Below are 14,679 nucleotides of genomic sequence, written 5' to 3'. Positions count from 1 at the left end.
TTCCCGATCTTCCCAAACTGCAACTCCACACTGAGGACACACGCACCCCACTCCCCCGCTCCCAGCCCCTGGCACCCACCGTTCCAGTTCCCGTCCCTGTGAATTCGGCTCCTTAGATCGCTCTTGTGCGCGGCTCACGTCACTTAGTGGAGTGCCCTTCAGCTTCCTTCCTGCTGCGGCCGGCGTCAGGATGCCCTTCTTTCCGAGGCTGAGCAATGCGCCGCTGTGCGGATGGACTGCCTTGCACTTGGCCGCTCAGCGGCGCGCGGATGCTCGGGCTGCTTCCACCTTTCGGCGGGCGACGCTGCCGGGGACATGGGCGCACAGCTATCTGCGCGCGTGTCTTTCCCTGACCACGAGAGATGGGGACTGTGAAAGCTTTGCCCAGGCTGTGATTAGGCCGAGTTCCGCCCTTTGCATTGCTAGGTGCAGATTTAATTAAGTGCATCTGCTGAAATACGGTTTTCTTGAAATTCAGCTGGAAAATGAGCCAGCGTGAGCTCCTCCATGACACAAAGCCTGCGAGAGAGATGTCTCCCGTGTTCCCTTCCCATCTGTCTCCCTCCTCCCGTATCTCATACCCACCTCTCTGGGAGCAAGTGCCATCCCTTTGGCTGTGTCTCCTGTCCCCCGACCTCTGCTCTTGACCGCATCTCTCCCGTGTTGACTTCCGCTCCGTCCACGCTCCACTCCTCCGCTGCCCCTTCCTTCAAGCATCAACCTCTCCCCTTTGGCTCCTCCTCCACATGTAAATGTGCTCAGAACTCCCTCCATTCCTATAAACATCCATCTATAAACACACACACACACACGTCCCGCTCCATCAGCTCCCTCCAGCTCTCCGTCTTTAAACACATGTCTCCGAGTCCTGTCTCACTCCCTCCCGGACCAATCGCGCCCCCACCCACTGCGACCTGGCTCCAGATGTCCCCCCTCAGCTCAGCAGACACCACTCTCACCAAAGTCGCCCATTGAATTCATTCCCTGTGGCAAAGTCACAGATCTGAACCTTTATCTGTGGGGCAAAACATTTGGATTTATGTGTTAAAGCAAGTTCGCTCTTTTGTTGAGAGCAGAGCAGAGACACCTGCATGTATGCAATGGTTTTATTAGAAACTAAAGCTTGGAAAGAACTGGAAGACTGCCTGAAGTGTGTTCTTGTTACACACTTAAAAAAGCCCTTCTTATGGGGTAAAGGTTAATAAAGTTAACAAAACAAACTACAAAGCCTCTGAAATGAGAGAAGTCGGCTTGAGTTTGGGTTTCAGGTGTCCTTTTGAAGATGCCGTGAATCATCTAAGGAGAGAACACAACGTGGTGGCTTAAAACAACAGAAATGTATTCTCTCCCAGCTCTGGAGGTCAGGGTCCAAGAACAAGGTGTCCGCAGGCCTGTGCCCCAGGCGTTCTTTGGCTTGTGAAGCGTCACCCCACTCCCTGCCGCGTCCTCACATGGCCTTTCCTGTGTCTCTGTGTGTGCCTTTCTTTCTCTGATGAGGATGTTCTATTGGGTTTGGGCTCTGCCCTAACTGAGTATGGCTGAATCTTGACCCTTATGTTAATTACATCTGCAAAGATCCTATTTCCAAATAAGGTCACAATCTGAGGTTCGAGGTGGATGTGAATTTGGGGGAGATGCTACTCCACCCACTGCTTTTGTGAATCTCAGTTTTCGAGCCCTGTGGACACAGCTTGGCGGCCCGATGCAGCACCTGTTTTGTGTTTAAAACAGAAATGGATTCATGTTTCCTACTTATTTTTTAGATGATAGAATCATATTAAGGGAAAATTCAAATATGGAAAAATCAAAGAGAAAGCAAAAACACCCACGAACTTACAAGTAAGAGATGGATTGAATTAACATTTTGGAGAACATTCTTTTCTACACACACGCACGCACACACACACACACACACAAACATATGCATGTTATTGCAAGAAGGTACTATATGCCAAGTGGACTGTAGGGTCCTTATTCTGCTTTTTCACTTAGCGCTATGGCACGGGCAACCTGCCAGGTCAATGAACGCACACCCATTCATTCAGTAAGGAGGTGCTCTGTACCGGACACTTATTACAGGGCGTGAGACCCATCTGTGAATAAAACACACCAAGATCCCTGCCCTCGGGGAACTTCCCCTCCCACAGGGGCCAACAGACAACAGAAAATCAAAAGAGTAAATAACCTCTCATGCTAGAAAGCAGAAAGAGCTATGAAAAAGTACATGGTGGTACGAGAAGGGGGACCTCAGAACTGGGCATCAGCAATTACCGTTTCCAAAAGGGGGTAAGTGAGGGCATCCTTAAGAAGGCGATCTTTGCCCAAAGAGGTGAAGACTCCGAAACACTGGGAAATCATTTTTCATGACCACAGAGTATGCCATGGGCTATGTCTGCAACAATGTGTGTAACCAGTGTTCTGCCCGTAGATATTGAGGTCGTCTCCAATTTGTCACTGCTATAAAAGAGCCTGCGATATAGCCCTGTCCACAGTTGATGAACGTTTGTGAAATTATTCCCTTAGAATAAACGTCTAGGCCCCAGTCCAGGACATCTAATCATTTCTACATGATAATACGTACAGCCGCCCGGCCTTCCGCAAGCAGCGCCGGTCCACGCCTGCAGCAGCACACTACTCGCCCAGCACCACACTCCCTGCACTGCGATTGTTGTGCATTTTTAATTTTGCTAACTTTAGGGTAAAAAAAGTTATTATATTTGCGTTGCTTTTACTTTGCCATGGTTGAACTATCCTTCCAGATGCTTGTTATCTCTGTGTGTTTTTTCTCTCACCGGCTCCTTCTTCGTTTTCTTTGATCATTTTTTCTGTGGGATATTTATTGCTTTTGTGAATCAGGAATGTGTATGTTGTGTCTCGCGAATATTTTTCCTCATTTGTCTTCCTACTTTTCTTACAAACATTTAAAATTTTTATATTGATAAAAATACCAGTGTTTTAGAATAGTTTCTGGATTCTTGTCATGGTTAGAAAGGCTTTCTCAACTTTTAGAATTATAAAAATGCATCTCTGCTCCTTCTGTCATTTTTATTTTTCGTTTTCTTTTCTTCATTTAAGTTTTTAATTCACTTGGAATTTATCCTGATATAAGAACTAAGGAAGAGATTCATCGTTTTTCTCCCAAGTGGTCATGTGCTAAAAAGCACCCCCCCCAGATGCCCCCTGAGATGCAGGTCGAGCCCGGCTCCCCGCCCCCTTCCTCCCCTCCTCCTCCTCACCTCTCTGCACATCCCTCCTGGCACCTCCTCTGACTCCTCTACTTCTGGCTTCTTACTGTAAATGTGGTCCAGGATCCTGCCTTCTAGATTCTCTTCCCACTCTGCGCAGTCCCTCCAGAGCTTTTCTCCATGCCCAAGATTACAACTCCCCCTCGGATGCGCCGAGAACCTCCAACGCGGAGCCCGGTCAGGCCGCTCATAAGCTTCAGCCCCACCCACCTGGTTTCCCATGGGAGAGTTCACCTGCGTGTCTGTGGGCACTTTAAACAGAACCAGCCCAGCCGGCATCCTCCTCAGCTTCTTTGACTCAACCACGCCACCGCCTGACCCCCAGACTTCCCCCTGCCCAGTACACCTGCCCTTCCTCCCTCCCCTCCGCCCTCTCAGCCTCCCCCTGATTCATCACCCAGCCATTTCTCCTTTTAACTGGCATCGCTTTGGTCTACCGATCAGCAAACTGCAGTCTGCAAGTCAAATCCAGCCGGTGGCATCTTTTTGTACCTCCTATGAACTAAGAACAGTTTAGGCCACAGAGACCTCTGTTGCCTGCCAAGTCTACAATATCACTATTGGGCCTTTACAGAAAATGTTTGCCCACCTTTGCCTCCAACCCCTGCTACACACCATTGGCCCATAAGGGTCTTCCTAAAACACATAAAATATTCAACCACATCCCTCCTCCGTCTGGCGCAACAGCCTGCAGGGTCCCGCCAGGCGTTCTTCCACTACTGTCTCTGCCTTCCCCAGACAAAGCTGCTTGGTGCCTTCTGGACGCTTACACCTACAACCCCCTCTTCAAGTGCCCCAAGACCCCAGGCTTTGTCTGCCAGGAAGAGCATGTATCATCCCCTCCCTGAGCAAAGCCACCCCGCTCTCCTCCCAGGACAGCTTCAGGTGTGCTCTCGCTGACGCCTCCCCTTGCCTCTCTGTCCGCGTTGTGTTTCAGCTTGTTGCTTACTTCCTGCCAGAGGAATTCCCTCCCGACGGGGCCCTTCCAGAGCCCCGTGACAGCCCTCACAGGGCAAAGTACCCTGCAGGTTAAACTGCCCCCTCTCCTCAAGAGTGTTAGAACAAAGTCACCGTGCTCCTGACTCACGGGGTGGGTGAGGGAGAAGAGCACAGGAAAAGCGAGCTGTGTCTGCCAGACCGTCAAGGGACTCTCTGTACGCAAGAGCTATTGCGTAGGTTACTTTCTTAATTGTGGTAAAATACGTGTGACATCAAAGTTACCACTTTGATCACTTGAAGCACACAATCCAGTGGCCCTGGGCACATTCACGGTGCCGTGCGACCGTCACCGCCCTCCGACTCCAGAACTGTCTTATCGTCGCAAGTAACTCCCCATTTCTCCCTTCCCCAGCCCCGGTCACCTCCATCCTTTCTCTCTGTATGAATTTGTCTACTCTGGTCCCTCATACAAGTGAAATCATACACTGTTTGTCCTTTTGTATCTGGCTCATGTCACTTAGCACTGGGTTCTCAAGGTTTATCCGCGCTGGAGCATGTGTCAGAATTTCCTTCCTTCTTAAGGCCGAACAGAACTCCATCCTGTGCATACTCTGCGCTTCGTTTAGCCACGCCTCTGTTGACGGACATTAGGATTGCTTCCACCTTTAGTTACTGTGATAGTTCTGCTATGAACGTGGGTGCGTGAGTATCTATTTGAGTCCCTGCTTTCAGTTGCTGGAACACATAATTCTGTAATTCTGTTTGACTTTTTGAGGAACCCAAGCAGCTGCACCAATTTACATCCCCCCAAAATTGCACTCAGGTTCCAATTGCTCCACTTCCTCACCAACCATTTTCCTTTTTTTTTTTTTTTTTTTTTTTTTTTTGTAATAGAAATTTTAGTGAGTCTGCAGTGGGATCTCATTGTGGTTTCGGTCTGCACTTCTTTAAGGGTTAGGGAACTAGTGATGCTGAACATCTTCCCATGCGCTTGTTGGCCACCTGCTTATCTTCTTTGGGGAGCAGTCTACTCCAGTCCTTTGCCCATCTCTGAATTAGGTTGGTTGTTTTTCTGTTGTTGTTGACTTGTATAAATTCTTTCAATGTTTTTGGATCACCCCCTTATCATCCCCCGTAGAAAGGCAGGGGCATAGGAGGGACACAGACACCATTTAAGGCCAGAAGGGCCTGTTCCAGACAGGCCGGCACCCAGCACGTGGCCACCCCTCCAAACAAAGGAGGCAGGAAACGTGCTCCAGTCCTGAGCTAGAAAAATGGAAAAACAGATGTGGAGGATCAACGGGCAGGCGCCCAGCACTCTCATTCCCTGTTCAGACAGGTCCCGCCTGCTCAGGACCGGCGCCTGGAGCTAGAAGGTCAGAGCCCAGCCAGGGAGCGGGGAAGGCAGCTTCAGAGTGGGTTGCAGGGGCGGATGTAGATTTCCTCTGTGACATTTTCCAGTACGAAGTAGCACCGAAGACTGTTAAAAAGGAGCTAATCCGACCACGCGCCTTCCTCCACTGAAGGATGTCAGCAGACAAGGGCTCAGCGTGGCTGTGCGCTGAGAGAGCGTACCTCCTGGGGCAGAACAGGACCCTACGCCAGGTCCCCAGGAAAGGCCTCCCAAGGTGGGAGGGCTTGGCCCGAGCTTGGCCCACATGAAGTTATGTGTTGACTCTCCCACTCAGGGCAAAATGTGCACAGAGAGCTCAGCCGTGACCACTCTGGACCGCAAACGTGGTGCCTGGAGGGGGTGCTGGCAGTGAGAGACACATCCCCTCATTTCCATGCAGATAGTCCATCCTGCCCCGACCGCGGCGGCCACCCCTGGACTCCTGCCCTGATGCAAAGAAGGAAAAGCGAATGTCCTCCCTTACAAATGGAAGGCAATTGAGAGCAGCAAGTTGAAAGTCAAAGCTGTCCAGCCCCACAGCCTGCTCTGCGGGCCCGAGGCCGTCTCTTCCTTGTGCTGAAATATAAAAGCAGGTCTATGCGATTGATTTTTAAGGAAATTAACCAGCCAGGGACAAGGTGAATCCATAAGTTAAGTTGGTACCACTCGAGTCCCATCCCCAGCTGTTTTCTGAACCAGACGAATGTTTTCTCAGCAGACTGCATTTCGCCTTTAACCAAGGGGAAGAACGTAGCTGCCATGGACAGGAGTGCGTGACAGAGTGGAAGGGAAGCCTGGGGAAAGAAACTGCTTCTAAGCCCTTTAGGAAGCCTTCCAGTTATTGGCTGAAGCAGTAGCTTCATATGGTGGTTTATATGTGTTTACATAGTAACAGCACCGGTTCCAAACCTCCCTCCACACTCAGATTCTGGAAGAGTTTTCCTAATGCATCCATAACTAAGGATTATATCAGTGCATTTATTCATCGTGGGGGCCCTGGGGAAAAATGACTACATGCCAAAACTGCAGAAATCCAATGTTGGGGCAGAAACCAAATCAAACCTGTAAACGCTTAAAAAGAGAGCAATTTCCCCACACTTTGTTTAACCCTGACGTTGACTCAACTAACAAAAACCGGAATTTTTTTTTAAACACTGAAATTTGACTGACGATTTAAAGACGTCGCTCAAAATTCTTGTGCTAAACATACGGAAAGTAGCAAAGGAAGAATTGATTACAGAGGATTATTTATTACGTCTGTCCCAGGCAGGTGTGTGGTTTCATCCAACCTTAAAACAATCCCAAATACCAGGGACCATGATCGCCACTTTGTAAATGTGGAAACTGAGGCTCAGTGAATTCGGATAGTCTCACGTCTGCCGGGGCTGCCACACAGAGCACCACAAACTGGGAGGCTTACACAATGGGAATGCATTGTCTCATAATTCTGGGGGCCAGGAATTTAAGAGCCAAGTACCAGCAAGGTTGGTTTCTGGTGACTCTGGTTGGTCTGGAAGACCTTTCCTCCTGGCTCATAAGTGGCTGCCTTCTCACTGCCCTCACACGTCCCCTCCTCTGTGTGCATATCCCTGGTGTGGTGTTTCTTCCTCTTCCTATAAGAACATCAGCCCTATTGAATTAGGGGCCCACCTCATAGGATCTTATTTAACCTTAATTACCTCCTTAAAGGTCCCGTCTTCAAATACAGTCACATTAGGGGTTAGGACTTTGACAAATGGATTGGTGGGGCAAGGCTGGGATACAATTCAGCCCAAAATAAAGTGTGCCCAAGAGCCCATACTTGTAAGTGGAAGAAGCAAGACTGCCTGAATCTGAGCATTTCTTTATCCAGAGTGCAGAAAGGGAGTCCAAGTCAACTAGAGGCCTGTCCAGATGACGCCAAGTAAAAATGGCTTCATCTACTCCGCGAATAGTTCCACGAGTGGTGTTTGGTTTCACTTTCATCTACCATATGCTGTGGTTTCCATGATCACCCAAGAGCCGCATTTCATTCGTGTTCTTTCTTTTCTTTTCTCCAAACCGCCAGCTAACGTCCTGGAGGGCGACTCCATGGATCAGGACGTGGAGAGCCCTGTGGCCATTCACCAGCCAAAGTTGCCTAAGCAGGCCAGGGACGACCTGCCAAGACACATCAGCCGAGACCGGACCAAAAGGAAAATCCAGAGGTACGTGCGGAAAGACGGCAAGTGCAACGTCCACCACGGCAACGTGAGGGAGACCTACCGCTACCTGACCGACATCTTCACCACCTTAGTGGACCTCAAGTGGAGATTCAACCTGCTGATTTTCGTCATGGTTTACACAGTGACATGGCTCTTCTTTGGGATGATCTGGTGGCTCATTGCATACATCCGGGGAGATATGGACCACATAGAGGACCCCTCGTGGACTCCCTGTGTCACCAACCTCAACGGGTTCGTCTCTGCTTTTTTATTCTCGATAGAGACAGAAACCACCATCGGTTATGGCTACCGGGTCATCACGGACAAGTGCCCTGAGGGGATCATTCTCCTCTTAATCCAATCTGTGTTGGGGTCCATTGTCAACGCATTCATGGTGGGATGCATGTTTGTAAAAATATCGCAGCCCAAGAAGAGGGCAGAGACCCTGGTTTTCTCCACCCACGCGGTGATCTCCATGCGGGACGGGAAGCTGTGCCTGATGTTTCGAGTCGGGGACCTTCGGAACTCCCACATCGTGGAGGCTTCCATCAGAGCCAAGCTGATCAAGTCCAAACAGACCTCAGAGGGGGAGTTCATCCCTTTGAACCAGACGGACATCAACGTCGGGTATTACACTGGAGATGACCGCCTGTTTCTGGTGTCCCCGCTCATCATCAGTCACGAAATCAACCAACAGAGTCCCTTCTGGGAAATCTCCAAAGCCCAGCTGCCCAAAGAGGAACTGGAAATTGTGGTCATCCTAGAAGGAATGGTGGAGGCTACAGGTAAGGCAAGCACTATCCTGCGATATCTGCAGGGTCCGTGCTCATTTTAGACTGGCTCTCATGGTCTTACTTTTGGCAAGTGTGGAAAACTGAACCTCGCTCACCATTGACACCATCCCCTGGCTCCGCGAAAGAGTATGGCTATGTCTTACAACCTTAAGTCCATCCACCAAGATGCCTAAGTGTTTAGCTTTTTAAGGGCCCTTTGGAAACAAATTGATAAATATTTGTTAACATTTTTTTTTGTTTTATTTTTAGAGAGAGTGGAAGAGAGGGAGAAAGAGAAGGAGAGAAACATCAGTGTGATTGACTCTAGTGCGCCCCCTCCTGGGGACCTGGCCTACAACCCAGGCCTGTGCCCTGACTGGGAATCAAACCTGTGACCCTTTGGGTTACAGGCCAGAACTCCCTCCACTGAGCCACACCAGCCAGGGCAAGTTAATAAGTATTTTTAAAACACTTCCTAATGTATGTTAAAATTCCAAATAATTATTTAAATTAAAATCCACCTCTAAAGCGCTTTTTAAGTGGCTCTGTACCATTGTTTAATTTCAATACTTGAGATTATTTATTGCCAAACCAGAAAGACGTTAAGCCTTTCGAAGGAAGCCTGATAAATCGCTTTAATAAAAATGTCCTTTCCCCTCATCTCTGGGAGCCATTCGCGAGGCCCGTAGCACCAGTTTTTCTTTTACATCAAGTGGGTGCTCGGTGTCTTTCTCCACACTCTGCGCGCTGAGCCCCCAGCTGACTCAACACCGCAGACCCAGGAAGCGACTCGAGCCGAGCCGGAAAAAATGGAAGGTCCCGTCGTCGTTGCCCTATTGACCCTCCTGCTGTTAATGGCTGATCATTGGTGTGTTTGCAGGAAGCTGATTTGTTCTCAAAACAGAGAAATGGTCCGTTTTTATTGAAGTCCTCACTCATAGCAGAGCTTGACACGTATTCCACATCCTAAGAGCGAAGCAGGTTCTGCCCATATTTATCTGGAACCTTCCACAAATCCGAGCTGTAATCTCTGACTTAATCTAACAGTGGTGTCCCACAGGAAATGAATGAAATTCATTAATTTCTTTACTGTTCTCCTGGGTATCGATAGTAGCCTTGGGATCCTCGTTAATTATAGAATCTGCCCTCCTGTGCTTTGACGTCTTCCACTGGAGGCTCGGAGTTGGCCCATCTAACCCGAAAATGCATGGCCGACAGCCCGGCCCCAGATCCCTCACGAACCCACCACTGACCTCAGTCGCCCCCTCAAAGGCCAGGCATGGGTCTCACATCTCTGCATCCCTATCCCCGGCAGGCAAGGTCCTGACCCCTAACAAATTCTTCTTACGGTGGTGGGACCCTCCGCAGTCGGTTTGTAAATGCAACAAGCAGCGGCCACGTGAGTGGGAGGCTTTGCATGGCGCTCAGCGATTTGAGGGGGCCCTTTTCCATAGAACTAAAGCAACACGGACCTAATCTGGAAACGGATTTAAAGAATAACAGAACAATTATTGTGAAATATTAAGTAAGTGCAGTGGGTGTGAACAGGGCTATCGGCACCTTTAGCCGGACTTTGGGTGCACTGGTGAAGCGACGGTCGTGTGTGGGGAGGACGGGGGTGGGGCGGAGGGAGGCAGGGAGGACGCGATGTGAACAGGGAGCTCTGTCGTGTCCCGCGGACCAGGCACCTCTCCCGCTGGGCCGAGCACAGGGAGGCGGGATCGCCCTAGCGGCGGCCGCGGAGATGCAGCCTCTGGCAGCACCAACAGACCCTGCCATGTAACATAAGGTCTCCCACTACAAATTCTCCCAATAGGACATGGAGGGCAGGCAGGGGACAGTGGACAAGCCTTGTTATCCTTGCGTCTCTGAGCTCAAGAAGCAAAAGCCACTGGAAATAGGTACCTCCTGGATAGTGGTGTCCACCTGAGCTTCAAACTGTAGGAGCTGGTCCCTCAAGCCAAAGCCCAGTCTCAAAAAAATAAATGAATCCAGAATAAGCAAGTTATCTTGGTGATGTCCCTGAATCGGCATTCTCCCTGGGGCAGACCCTGTCTTTCTGGTGACAGCTTGTAATGAGTGAGCTTTCCAAAGGGAGGAATGTCGTTTTCTTGGTAATTAACAGTGATACTTGCCTCTGAGCATCCAGTGGCCTTTCCACTGCTTTCTTAAGGGAAAAATAGGCAGGTGCCAGGAAAAAAAAAATCATAACACTCACCCCTGTTCCTGGAAAAAGGCCATTTTTCTTTTCAAAAGAAAACTATATTTTTCTTTTAAAAATAGTTTTCCAGCTTCTGGAAAGTGGAGGGAAGAGTGTTCTAGAAAGTGCTGAGTTTGTCGGGAAGCTGGACATGCCTTGATCCTTCCCTGGTGAGATTCATAGAATTCAGTACTTCCGGCACATCTGATCTCTTAAGCTTCACAGGGACACTTTTCTCTGTGAATGAAAAGCGCAACTGGTATTTATGGGCATTAAGCAGACCCTTGGGGGAAGAAATGCTCCAATGAGTCAAAGTCACAGGAACAAAATAATTGTGGACCGAGTGCACGCTGAGGAAAACAAATTCACAAGGGTCTAATTATTCACTGCGGGGCTGCATGGGCAGCAAGCGCCTTGACGACAGCGTGCTGGCACAAAATGGTTTCCGCGTCACTTGTTTCTCCTTTCAGAAACATCTTAGTCAACCTGAAACTACTATCAGTGACCTCCATTAATGGGCCTTTTTCAAGAATGAGCCCCACACTCAACCCTGACGCAGGGCCCTCTCCCTGTCTCCCGGGCCGTGGGCCCACCCTGATCAGGACGTGGCGTTTTCTGCAGGCCTGAGTGACCCTGCAGGAGGCTGATGGCCGGGGCCCTTCACCCTGGCGGGTTCCAGGCTCAGCACAGGTCCCTCGGTTCTCCGTGGACGCATCCTGTCCCAATACCACAGCTGTACCGCAGCAGGCCTGCCTTTGCCCATCGCTCAGAGTCGGGCTCATTTTTAGAAAATGAAAGTAAGATCCTTGAAGGCAGGTGTGCACACCACCCAAGTCGATGCTCTGCAGGCCCCAGGCCCCAGCCCCCCACCTCGATGACAGACAGACCCACATCCTTGGTGGGTGGCTTTAGTCTGGTCCTGCCCCGACGCGGAGGGAAGTGTACAGCGACCTCTCCAGAACCTTCCAGTCATGTGATTCTATTTTTGAAAATGAATCAAAAACCCTGGAAAATTCTGACACCAGCCACCCAGACATCTGGGAACTGGCCGCGTGTCTCATCCTACAAATGTATTTTTAAAGGGGCCCTTTATGTTCCTGACACATGGGTGAATTTGAGATAGTGATGTTTACAGAAAGGTTCATAGCTACGTAAACAAACATGCTCCGCAGCTGTGGCGAATGCGCGTTAAAATAGTAGAGCCTTCATATAGACGGTTATTTATAGAGGCCAAATTGGCCTAGAGGCGAGATGACAGCTACACAGAGCTGGGCCCGTCGCCAGCCCACGCCTCACTGTAGCCTTTCTGATTGATGAACTTCCATATTTACCCCCGGCGATTATGCAGCTATGACAAGCAGCCCTTTCCAACGCCGCCGCAAAAGTGCCTCGTTAGGACAAATCCCCATCGAGTTTTTTTCCCACACTTTTTATTATGGAAACTATAAACCTGATACAAGACTAAGCCAGAGAGTATAATTAACTTCCAGGTACCCATTCATTTAATTTCTGTAATTGTCAATGTATGGCCAAAACCTGTTCCAGCTATATCACTCACTCACTCACTGCCCTCCCGCGTCATAGTTATCTGCAAAAATGTCAGTATGTTTCTTTAAAAGATAAGGGCCCTTTTTGAAAAATAACACCACCACCATTATGACCCCTAAAATAATCAATGAGCATGTCTTCAGACCTACTATCTAAGTGTTCCAATCTCCAATTGTCTCATAAACGTCTCTTTAAAATTTTTTTAGGACTGCTTGTTTGAATCAGGATGCAAATGAGGTTACTACAGCGTGACTGCAATCTCTTTTTGAGATTCCCCTTCCATCGCTTTTTTTCTTTCAAGGTTTTTCTCAAAGAAGAAAACCTCTGAAAGATTTAAATACTGCCTGTAATTCTGAGGATGCGAGGAAGCCAAGTGAGGGGCGATCCACTGGGCAGCGCGCCCTAAAGGAGGAATCGGGGCTGACTCGCCAAGACTTAGTGCTTATGGGTTACCAAGGGGAAGGGGCAGTGTGCTCAGAAGCGGTGGAGGGCTACCCGGAAGTAGGTAGCTGCACACCGGAAGCGGTCGCTGCAAACAGGAAGTGGGTGGGCATAAACCGGAAGTGGTGCAGGCAAGCTGTCCTTCACCACCAGGAAGCTCAGTTCCCGCTGCTAGACTATAGTATTCGTTTGAAGAAAGTCATGTCAGTCACGCCGCAGATCACAGCATTTTTCAATTGTAGGAAGTCTTCCCTGGATCCCCACTGTACAGATGAGAAAAGGGAGGCTGGGCTAAGGCCGAGTAGCCCCTGGGCAGGGCAGGACCTTGAAACCCGAGACCACTGTTGATGGTGTTCAGCCTCCCGGTTCAGGGCTTTTAGAGTATCCCAAGGGCTCTGGGTTCGTGAGGATTCTACAGAGAAATGCACCCGGGACAGTTGGTATTTAATGCGCGGACAGGCTTTCTTCCCTTTGCTTCCATTCCACCATTAGTTCCTCTATCTCTTTAAGGTCCCCAATGTTATCGATTCGTTTTAAAATTCTTTATGGGTTCACTTGAAAATGTAAGAACCATGCATTAAAAAGAGGTGTGCTGCAAAGGAGCTCTAAAATTGAAATTAGGGGAGCATTGTCTACAAAATGATGCCTGGAAGAATATGTTGTTCTGTCAGTTCCGATTTTCAAGTACCATTTCTCTTTCCTGTAATCAAAATGCCACTTCACTATAATAGGGAAGAATAGGAGGTCACAGAGTTTGAAAAGGTGGCATTTCTCTGATACGAGGGTGAGGGTTAGCATTACGGAACCCTCGAGCTGTTTCTAGTAATGATATCTCATAGCCATTATCTTTCACAAGCCTTATTTTCTCCTTTTGATAAATTACTGCTGACCCTTCAATCGGCAAGCCACTTTCTCCAGATTTACTATTTTTCTCATAAGAGTAATAACACCAACTACCTAGCCTGGCAAAATAGTTCATTGATGAGGTCAGAAATGCTAAGCACTTAGGAAAAGATCTCCTGGTAAAGTCTTTATAAGGAGTAGTGGTTAAAGAATTCAAAGACTTGAATTTATTTTTCCTACATGGAAATCAACCATTCTTCTACAGCCCCTTCTTCTTCAGGCATTAGGTTCAAGTGACCTATTTACAGCTCCTTTCAAAATGACCACCTCAATGTAATATACCCGGATAGAGTCATTAGCTGGATAAAAACTGATAATGCCTGCTCCCCAAATATGTACACTTTTTGCAACCCCCCTGTTTGGGACGCTGTGTTCTGGTTCACCAAATGCACTAACACTCTGAGGTTGGATGCCGTAAGGCACATTCAGAGTTTTCAAGTTTTCCACCAGCCCTATAAATGGAAGAATACTGTAACTCTGTGAAGCATTTCCTATCATTTAAAAGGCATTTAATGTCCCATAATAGTTAGTGCATTGAAGTTACCAAATATTATCATGGTTGAAAAGGCCAAAATACTGGGTAATTATAAAAATGTTTATTATGAAGGCACCAATTCCAGAAAATTCATTGTTCTTCCTTCTCCAAATGGGCCAATGGGAGCTACTAAAATGCAGGTTCAGAAGAAGTCAGTCACGGTCACAGAATATGCACAATGTGGAATTCAGGCCCAAGGGGGAGGAAACTGACTAGCACCTAAAAATTAGTGCTGATCCAAACTCTAATGCCACCACTCATGTTAGGAAGAAGCACTACCGTTCAAATGAAGAGAGGAGTGTCAAGTAGTGGAAGCCTGTAATTAGTGTACCCTTAAACAGAGTTTTATGATTTCCTAGGGCGTTCAGTAATAGGACTGACAGCACGTACCAATGAAGCAGTTCTACCCAGCAATTTCTAATGACCGGAAGAGGCTCAGAGAGAAAAACCATACAAATTATTCACACACACACACACAAGGCTGAACAGCCAGAGAGGCACTTCCTCCCCACTTGAGTA

The 14,679-nt window shown here is 48.5% G+C and overlaps 1 protein-coding gene across 1 annotated transcript in view; it reads left to right on the top strand.

The window, feature by feature from the left end:
- KCNJ6 (potassium inwardly rectifying channel subfamily J member 6) overlaps positions 1–14,679 on the top strand; it is a 182,670-nt gene that overhangs the window by 135,657 nt on the left and 32,334 nt on the right. The window contains exon 3 of the mRNA XM_054578334.1: positions 7,625–8,545. Coding sequence (XP_054434309.1) covers positions 7,625–8,545 — 921 coding nt within the window. The remainder of the gene's footprint in view (positions 1–7,624; positions 8,546–14,679) is intronic.

The sequence above is a fragment of the Pteronotus mesoamericanus genome, unplaced genomic scaffold (genome assembly GCF_021234165.1).
Source record: "Pteronotus mesoamericanus isolate MK-2021 breed Mesoamerican mustached bat unplaced genomic scaffold, CSHL_Meso_final contig_116, whole genome shotgun sequence".
Taxonomy (NCBI): domain Eukaryota; kingdom Metazoa; phylum Chordata; class Mammalia; order Chiroptera; family Mormoopidae; genus Pteronotus; species Pteronotus mesoamericanus.
The sequence above is the reverse complement of the archived record's forward strand: the minus strand, read 5'-3'. Positions and strand labels throughout refer to the sequence as shown.